Source organism: Notothenia rossii, assembly GCF_949606895.1.
Source record: "Notothenia rossii genome assembly, chromosome: 3".
Classification (NCBI taxonomy): Eukaryota; Metazoa; Chordata; class Actinopteri; order Perciformes; family Nototheniidae; genus Notothenia; species Notothenia rossii.
The window spans coordinates 1,461,526-1,471,525 of record NC_136901.1 but is presented as its reverse complement, the minus strand read 5'-3'; the positions used below and the strand labels follow the sequence as shown (position 1 = coordinate 1,471,525).

The window sequence follows — 10,000 nt, the reverse complement described above, 5'->3', positions numbered from 1 at the left end:
TTCCTCTTGTTTCCTCTCCTCTCTCCCCTCTCTCATCTCCTCTCGTTTCGTCTCCTCTTCTTTCCTCTCCTCTCTCCCCTCTCTCATCTCCTCTTGTTTCCTCTCCTCTTGTTTCCTCTCCTCTCTCCCCTCTCTCATCTCCTCTCGTTTCGTCTCCTCTTGTTTCCTCTCCTCTCCTCTCTCTCATCTCCTCTCCTCTTGTTTCCTCTCCTCTCTGCCTCTCTCCTCTCCTCTTGTTTCCTCTCCTCTCCTCTTGTTTTCTCTCCTCTCCGCCTCTCTCCTCTCCTCTTGTTTCCTCTCCTCTCCTCTTGTTTCCTCTCCTCTCTCTCCTCTCTCATCTCCTCTCTTCTTGTTTCCTCTCCTCTCCTCTTGTTTCCTCTCCTCTCTCATCTCCTCTCCTCTTGTTTCCTCTCCTCTCCTCTTGTTTCCTCTCCTCTCTCCTCTCCTCTCTCTCCTCTCTCGTCTCCTCTTGTTTCCTCTCCTCTCCGCCTCTCTCCTCTCCTCTTGTTTCCTCTCCTCTCTCCTCTCCTCTCTCTCCTCTCTCATCTCCTCTCGTCTCGTCTCCTCTTGTTTCCTCTCCTCTCCGCCTTTCTCCTCTCCTCTTGTTTCCTCTCCTCCTCTCTCTCATCTCCTCTCCTCTTGTTTCCTCTCCTCTCTGCCTCTCTCCTCTCCTCTTGTTTCCTCTCCTCTCCTCTTGTTTCCTCGCCTCTCTCCTCTCCTCTTGTTTCCTCTCCTCTCCTCTTGTTTCCTCTCCTCTCTCCCCTCTCTCATCTCCTCTCGTTTCGTCTCCTCTTGTTTCCTCTCCTCTCCTCTCCTCTCTCCTCCTGTCTCCTCTCCTCTCTCTCATCTCCTCTCGTCTCCTCTTGTTTCCTCTCCTCTTGTTTCCTCTCCTCTCCTCTCTCCGCCTCTCTCCTCTCCTCTTGTTTCCTCTCCTCTTGTTTTCTCTCCTCTTGTTTTCTCTCCTCTTGTTTTCTCTCCTCTTGTTTCCTCTCCTCTTGTTTCCTCTCCTCTCCTCTCTCTCATCTCCTCTCCTCTTGTTTCCTCTCCTCTCTGCCTCTCTCCTCTCCTTTTGTTTCCTCTCCTCTCCTCTTGTTTCCTCTCCTCTCCGCCTCTCTCCTCTCCTCTTGTTTCCTCTCCTCTCCTCTTGTTTCTTCTCCTCTTGTTTCCTCGCCTCTCTCCTCTCCTCTTGTTTCCTCTCCTCTCTTGTTTCTTCTCCTCTTGTTTCCTCGCCTCTCTCCTCTCCTCTTGTTTCCTCTCCTCTCCTCTTGTTTCCTCTCCTCTCTCTCCTCTCTCATCTCCTCTCCTCTTGTTTCCTCTCCTCTCCGCCTCTCTCCTCTCCTCTTGTTTCCTCTCCTCTCTCTCCTCTCTCATCTCCTCTCCTCTTGTTTCCTCTCCTCTCCGCCTCTCTCCTCTCCTCTTGTTTCCTCTCCTCTCTCTCCTCTCTCATTTCCTCTCCTCTTGTTTCCTCTCCTCTCCGCCTCTCTCCTCTCCACTTGTTTCCTCTCCTCTCCTCTTGTTTCCTCTCCTCTCGTTTCCTCTCCTCTCAGACGCCATCAGCTCAGCGAATCCTCGAGTAATCGACGACGGCCGGGCGAGGAAACTCTCCAACGACCTGAAGCGCTGCACGTATTACGAGACCTGCGCGACGTACGGACTCAACGTGGAGCGCGTCTTCCAGGACGGTGAGGAACTGGGGATGGGGGTCCTTTTGGGGGAACGGGGGTCTTTTGGGGGAGCGGGGGTCTTTTGGGGGAGCGGGGGTCTTTTGGGGGAACGGGGGTCCAAAAAGAGGTGGAAAATGGCTAACTTGGGTTAGGGTTATGCAAAAATATAATTATAGACAACTTGAAATTGGTCTGAAAATACGTGAAAAATGTACAAAACAAGTCGTTAAAGAATGTGCAAACATGTCAGACATGTCTCCATTTGAAGGGGGTTGGCGGGGGTCCTCTGGGGGGGAAGGGGGACAAAAAAGATGTGGAAAATGACTAAAATATACGTATAAATTGTCTGAAAAATATGTGAAAAAAAGGCCAATAAATAATATTATATAAAGAGTTTTTTGGCAGATATTTAAATTCCAGTCTTTACGTATTTTCTTTCTTTTAATCCACATTTGTTGGTCATTTTTCCAAATCTTTCTGTCTCCGTATGTTTGGAAACGTTTTGACCTGTTTTTGGGACAAATTCCAAGTATTTTTGGTTTGTTTTCTAACATGTCTTTTGGGGATACTTCTTCACATATATCTCCGACAATCTACCGGTGAAGATTAGCGGATAATTAGCTGAAATAAAGAGGTCGGGGTGGGGGGGGGTCCTCTGGGAAGGTCACTCTCCTCCGGACACTTTAATTGCTCCTCAATTAAGAAGGAAATGGAGCCGCGGAGCGATTGAGACCAAAGAGAGCTGCAGTTAAGTTTTATCAGGGGGGGGGGGGGTTAATAAAGAGACATTACAGGAGGAAGAGGAGGAAGAGGAAGAGTGTCCTCACTGACCGGGTTTAAATCCTACATTCAGTTGTTCAGGTGAGCGTCGATCTTTCACATCTACTGGAGAAAAACGCCCTGAAAATTGGTCAAAGAATTGGTGGAAAATTAGCAGAAAAAACATTTAAATTATTTGTGAAAAAGGCCAAAAAAACTGAGATAAAATAGGCCGAAAAAAATATTAAAACTAGCTAAAAATGAGGTTTAATAAAAACGGATAAAATCCCCAAATGTGTGAAATATCGGAAATATTTGAATAGAAGGAATAATACGTATTAAAAACTGAATAAATAATAAATGCTAAATAAAAAGTAGAAAGTCATTGCCGTGTTTGTCCTGAAGGGGGCAGCGCAGGAGCAGTTTGAATAAGGTGGCAGTTAGTCAAGAAGAGTGTGTGTGTGTGTGTGTGTGTGTGTGTGTGTGTGTGTGTGTGTGTGTGTGTGTGTGTGTGTGTGTGTGTGTGTGTGTGTGTGTGTGTGTGTGTGTGTGTGTGTGTGTGTGTGTGTGTGTGTGTGTGTGTGTGTGTGTGTGTGTGTGTGTGTGTGTGTGTGTGTGTGTGTGTGTGTGTGTGCTCTTGGGCCAGGAGGAAGCTTTCCACACTAAACGCTGTCTTATTATCCCCTTAATTATTCCACAGTGTGTGTGAGTCTCTGTGTGAGTGTGTGTGTGTGTGAGTCTCTGTGTGAGTGTGTGTATGTGTGTGTGTGTGTGTGTGTGTGTGTCTCACTGTCTCCTTGTATTTTTCTCGTCATTATCCCAAATTAATCAGTTTTTTAATCATCCAGCAGAACGATGACTTTAATGTTTTCTGTCGACGCCGACACACAGCGACAGCCGCCTGCAGCTGTGTGTGTGTGTGTGTGTGTGTGTGTGTGTGTGTGTGTGTGTGTGTGTGTGTGTGTGTGTGTGTGTGTGTGTGTGTGTGTGTGTGTGTGTGTGTGTGTGTGTGTGTGTGTGTGTGTGTGTGTGTGTGTGTGTGTGTGTGTGTGTGTGTGTGTGTGTGTGTGTATGTGTGTGTATGTGTGTGTGTGTGTGTGTGTGTGTGTGTGTGTGTGGCAGCGTATCCAAAAGATGTGTGTATGAAATTACTCTTATTGACAGTTTAAGTTTTTGTGTGTTTTATGGGAGTGTGTGTCTGTGACTGTCAGTGCAAGTGTGTTTTGGAAGCACACACGCACACACACACACACACACACACACACACACACACACACACACACACACACACAGTTTAATTAGTTCTTAGCGTGACCTTAATTTGCGACGAGGACTTCAGTAACGGCGCTCGACTCTCGGCCTTCAGCCACTTAAAACACTCGCCTGCTCTAATTGGTCAGAAGCATCGACACACACACACACACACACACACACACACACACACACACACACACACACACACACACACACACACACACTCGTCAGAGCTGCAGAGTCACTGTGTGTATTTATTAACAGTATTTCTTAATACTCTATGAATATGAAATCTGATTTCTCTTCATGGCATTTATCAAACTTGTATCCCATGGTTATAAAGCCTCTCATTTTCTCCTCATTTAATGCACATTTTTTAATATTGCATTTATAATTTAAAAACCCAGATGTGACGTCTCTCAGTCATACTCTTCTTACACAAATCTGTATTTTTTGCACCTTTCTCTCACAAAATATCCCATCATTATAATAATCATCATTTAACTATTTTTAAGCTCAAAATGACCCAAACGTTATTGATTGCTAATTGAATGAACTCTGCGAGAGTAATGAAGGCTTTGGAACAGTCTTTTGGTGATAACATGTGGACGTGCAGTCAGGATTCAAGTATTCTTCTTAAATACTAAAATATTTCTGTTGTTGACAAAATTAGGATTTCTCTGTTAAATTGAGTTTTTCTGAAATAACATTAAAATCCTCTTTTATTTGAGTAGACGTGCAGACGTGACTACAGACTCCCTCACATTGAGTCATGTTGCCGTGCAGGTATTGATCACCTTAGAGTATTGATCACCTGCACGCAAACATATTCATTCACATTATTAATAGACCCTTAATTATTTTAATATTTATTATGATTTAACTTCCTCGGACTTCCTGTGACGGATCGTTCCCAAACGCTCGCATCCAAGCGGCATTTACAAACATCCAGTCGATCGGGATCAAATCACAATTTATGAACGTGTGTGTGTGTGTGTGTGTGTGTGTGTGTGTGTGTGTGTGTGTGTGTGTGTGTGTGTGTGTGTGTGTGTGTGTGTGTGTGTGTGTGTGTGTGTGTGTGTGTGTGTGTGTGTGTGTGTGTGTGTGTGTGTGTGTGTGTGTGTGTGTGTGTGTGTGTGTGTGTGTGTGTGTGTGTGTGTGTGTGTGTGTGTGTGTGTGTGTGTGTGTGTGTGTGTGTATTGATCCCACATGACCTTCCTTTATTGATTGTGGCGCTTTAATTACATCTGTTCATATTCAGCTTCATAATCAGCGACAAGAAACGCTGAGTCGCACTAATTTGACATGATCGCTCTGTACGGTGTGTGTGTGTGTGTGTGTGTGTGTGTGTGTGTGTGTGTGTGTGTGTGTGTGTGTGTGTGTGTGTGTGTGTGTGTGTGTGTGTGTGTGTGTGTGTGTGTGTGTGTGTGTGTGTGTGTGTGTGTGTGTGTGTGTGTGTGTGTGTGTGTGTGTGTGTGTGTGTGTGTGTGTGTGTGTGTGTGTGTGTGTGTGTGTGTGTGTGATGGGTTCCAGCAGTTGCACAGAGGAAGAGGAGGATGAAGATGCACGAGTGACCACAACATTTAGCGTTAAAAATAATTGGCCGTCGTGACAAATCCTATGTTCAGAGAGGAAGAGGAGGAGGAGGAGGAGGAGGAGGAGGAGGAGGAGGATAAAAACAGTAACGCTGTTTATTTCTGCAGGTTTTTAAATATGTTTTAATGTAAACATAACTTACGGTGGACATCAATTTTTAGGTTCATTTATACATTTTGAAGACTTCTTAATGTCAGAAAACAAACAGTCAAAGAAATAAAGTAAAAATTAGGTAAAATAAATGAGATAAACTTATTTGAACTAATGTTTTAGATAAGTTCATTAACAGTGTTGTCCATTTAATATCTTAAATCACCAACACGCAACAAATACATTTAAAAAATCTGTTTTTAATTAATGTTTTTGCATTTTTATTGATCAAAATGTGTATTTATGATAAAACTAATATAAATAATAATGTTATTTATTTTAGGATTAAGTACTCGCACTGTGGGCGCAGCGTTAGATCACTACATAGTGTGTGTGTGTGTGTGTGTGTGAGACATGTAATTTGCCGTAATGGGGAGTGAAGCCTGGTCCAGTGGGGGGTGACCTCCGTGTGTGTGTGTGTGTGTGTGTGTGTGTGTGTGTGTGTGTGTGTGTGTGTGTGTGTGTGTGTGTGTGTGTGTGTGTGTGTGTGTGTGTGTGTGTGTGTGTGTGTGTGTGTGTGTGTGTGTGTGTGTGTGTGTGTGTGTGTGTGTGTGTGTGTGTGTGTGTGTGTGTGTGTGTGTGTGTGTGTGTGTGTGTGAGTATGACAGCGCCATGCTCCTTCTTCCATCAGAGCGCTAATTTAATTAGCTTAATTACAGCGACATGAGCCCCCCCCCCCACACACACACACACACACACACACACACACACACACACACACACACACACACACACTCTCTCTCTCTGTCAGAGTGCAGATGCGGGCGCTTCGTTAACGCTAACGAGCCGCGATGACCACACTCTGATATTTATATTAATCCCTCTCATCTCTCGTTAGCGTTCACACTCAGTCCGTCAGGATACATCACTGTTGGTGACACGGAGAAACTGACCAATCACAGTGTTAGAAACTGACCAATCACAGTGTTAGAAACTGACCAATCACAGTGTTAGAAACTGACCAATCACAGTGTTAGAAACTGGCCAATCACAGTGACACAGAGAAACTCACCAGTCACACTGTGAGGGACATAATAAAAACAGTGGTGTTGGGGAACTAAAATAAAAATAGTTGTGTTATGGAACTAAAATAAAAACAGTGGTGTTAGGGAACTAAAATAAAAACAGTGGTGTTGGGGAACTAAAATAAAAATAGTTGTGTTATGGAACTAAAATGAAAACAGTGGTGTCAGGGAAATAGAATAAAAACAGTGGTGTTAGGGAACTAGAATAAAAACAGTGGTGTTAGGGAACTAAAATGAAAACAGTGGTGTTAGGGAACTAGAATAAAAACAGTGGTGTTAGGGAACTGAAATGAAAACAATGGTCTCAGGGAACTAAAAGGAAAACAGTGGTGTCAGGGAACTACGATTAAAACAGTGGTGTTAGGGAACTACGATTAAAACAGTGGTGTTAGGGAACTACGATTAAAACAGTGGTGTTAGGGAACTAGGATTAAAATAGTGGTGTTAGGGAACTAAAATAAAAACAGTGGTGTCAGGGAACTAGGATTAAAACAGTGGTCTTAGGGAACTAGAATAAAACAGTGGTGTCAAGGAACTACGATTAAAACAGTGGTGTCAAGGAACTACGATTAAAACAGTGGTGTTAGGGAACTAAAATAAAAACAGTGGTGTCAGGGAACTAGGATTAACACAGTGGTGTCAGGGAACTAAAATGAGAACAGTGGTGTCAGGGAACTACAATTAAAACAGTGGTGTTAGGGAACTAAAATAAAAACAGTGGTGTCAGGGAACTAGGATTAACACAGTGGTGTCAGGGAACTAAAATGAGAACAGTGGTGTCAGGGAACTACAATTAAAACAGTGGTGTTAGGGAACTAAAATAAAAACAGTGGTGTCAGGGAACTAGGATTAACACAGTGGTGTCAGGGAACTAAAATGAGAACAGTGGTGTCAGGGAACTACAATTAAAACAGTGGTGTTAGGGAACTAAAATAAAAACAGTGGTGTCAGGGAACTAGGATTAACACAGTGGTGTCAGGGAACTAGAATAAAAACAGTGGTGTCAGGGAACTAAAATGAGAACAGTGGTGTTAGGGAACTACGATTAAAACAGTGGTGTTAGGGAACTAGGATTAAAATAGTGGTGTTAGGGAACTACGATTAAAACAATGGTGTTATGGAAATAAAATAAAAACAGTGGTGTCAGGGAACTAAAATGAAAACAGTGGTGTCAGGGAACTAGAATAAAAACAGTGATGTCAGGGAACTAAAATGAAAACAGTGGTGTTAGGGAACTACGATTAAAACAGTGGTGTTAGGGAACTAGGATTAAAATAGTGGTGTTAGGGAACTAAAATAAAAACAGTGGTGTCAGGGAACTAGGATTAAAACAGTGGTCTTAGGGAACTAGAATAAAAAAGTGGTGTCAGGGAACTAAAATAAATACAGTGGTGTCAGGGAACTAAAATGAAAACAGTGGTGTCTGGGAACTAAAATGAAAACAGTGGTGTCAAGGAACTACGATTAAAACAGTGGTGTTAGGGAACTACGATTAAAACAGTGGTGTTAGGGAACAAAAATAAAAACAGTGGTGTCTGGGAACTAAAATGAAAACAGTGGTGTCAAGGAACTACGATTAAAACAGTGGTGTCAGTGAACTACGATTAAAACAGTGGTGTTAGGGAACTACGATTAAAACAGTGGTGTCAGTGAACTAGGATTAACACAGTGGTGTCAGGGAACCAAAATGAGAACAGTGGTGTTAGGGAACTACAATAAAAACAGTGGTGTCAGGGAACTAAAATGAAAACAGTGGTGTCAGGGAACTAGAATAAAAACAGTGATGTCAGGGAACTAAAATGAAAACAGTGGTGTTAGGGAACTACGATTAAAACAGTGGTGTTAGGGAACTAGGATTAAAATAGTGGTGTTAGGGAACTAAAATAAAAACAGTGGTGTCAGGGAACTAGGATTAAAACAGTGGTCTTAGGGAACTAGAATAAAAAAGTGGTGTCAGGGAACTAAAATAAATACAGTGGTGTCAGGGAACTAAAATGAAAACAGTGGTGTCTGGGAACTAAAATGAAAACAGTGGTGTCAAGGAACTACGATTAAAACAGTGGTGTTAGGGAACTACGATTAAAACAGTGGTGTTAGGGAACAAAAATAAAAACAGTGGTGTCTGGGAACTAAAATGAAAACAGTGGTGTCAAGGAACTACGATTAAAACAGTGGTGTCAGTGAACTACGATTTAAAACAGTGGTGTTAGGGAACTACGATTAAAACAGTGGTGTCAGTGAACTAGGATTAACACAGTGGTGTCAGGGAACCAAAATGAGAACAGTGGTGTTAGGGAACTACAATTAAAACAGTGGTTTTAGGGAACTAAAATAAAAACAGTGGTGTCAGGGAACTAGGATTAACACAGTGGTGTTAGGGAACTAAAATTAAAACAGTGGTGTCAGGGAACTAGGATTAACACAGTGGTGTTAGGGAACTAAAATAAAAACAGTGTTGTTTGGGAACTACGATTAAAACTGTGGTGTTAGGGAACTAAAATAAAAACAGTGGTGTTAGGGAACTAAAATAAAAACAGTGGTGTTAGCGAACTAAAATAAAAACAGTGTTGTTTGGGAACTAAAATAAAAACATTGGTGTAAAAAATGTGAATAACCTTATGGGGTGTTTGGGAACTAAAATAAAAACAGTGGTGTTGGGGAACTAAAATAAAAACTGGTGTAAAAAATGTAAATAAGATTTGTTTGTTTTTTGGGAATGTGCACCCAACAGCAGTTCAGAGTATACGGCCTTCTTGGAGACCCTGGAAAGAGTCCTGTATGGGGCTCCTGAAGGGGACTCTTTAATCTTGCTGGGAGACTTCAACGAACATGTGGGCAATGATGGAGACACTTGGAGGGGAGTGATTGGGAGGAACGGCCCCCCTGATCTGAACCGGAGTGCTGGTTTGTTACTGGACTTCTGTGCTAGTCATGGATTGGCCATAAAAAAACACCATGTTCGAACATAAGGATGCTCATAAGTGTACGTGGTACCAGAGCACCCTAGGCAGAAGGTCAATGATCAATTTCGTTATCGTATCATCGGACCTGAGGCCGTATGTTTTGGACACTCGGGTAAAGAGAGGGGCGGAGTTGTCAACTGATCACCATCTGGTGGTGAGTTGGGTCGAGTGGCGGGGGAAGCCTCTGGATAGACCTGGTAAGCCCAAACGTGTAGTTCGGGTGAACTGGGAACGTCTGGAGGAGGCCCAAGTTCAGGAGGCCTTCAACTCGCACCTCCGGCGGAGCTTTCCGGGCATTCCTGTGGAGGTTGGGGACATTGAACCAGAGTGGTCGGTGTTCAAAGCCTCTATTGCCGAAGCCACGGTGGGGAGCTGTGGTCTCAAGGTCTTAGGTGCCTCAAGGGGCGGTAACCCTCGAACCTCCTGGTGGACACCGGTGGTCAGGGAAGCCGTCCGACTGAAGAAGGAGGCCTTCAGGGATTTGTTATCCCGGGGGACTCCCGAGGCAGTTGCAAGGTACCGACAGGCCCGAAGGGCAGCAGCCTCAGCCGTGGCCGAGGCAAAGCAGCGGGTGTGGGAGAAGTTCGGA

General features: G+C 43.6%; 1 protein-coding gene across 1 annotated transcript in view; it reads left to right on the top strand.

The window, feature by feature from the left end:
• Window positions 1-10,000, top strand: part of LOC307034588 (arf-GAP with GTPase, ANK repeat and PH domain-containing protein 1-like) — a gene marked incomplete at its 5' end in the record, with an annotated part of 53,414 nt that overhangs the window by 10,066 nt on the left and 33,348 nt on the right. Inside the window, one exon of the mRNA XM_079673419.1 lies at window positions 1,548-1,682. Within this exon, the coding sequence (XP_079529545.1) occupies window positions 1,548-1,682 (135 nt within the window). The remainder of the gene's footprint in view (window positions 1-1,547; window positions 1,683-10,000) is intronic.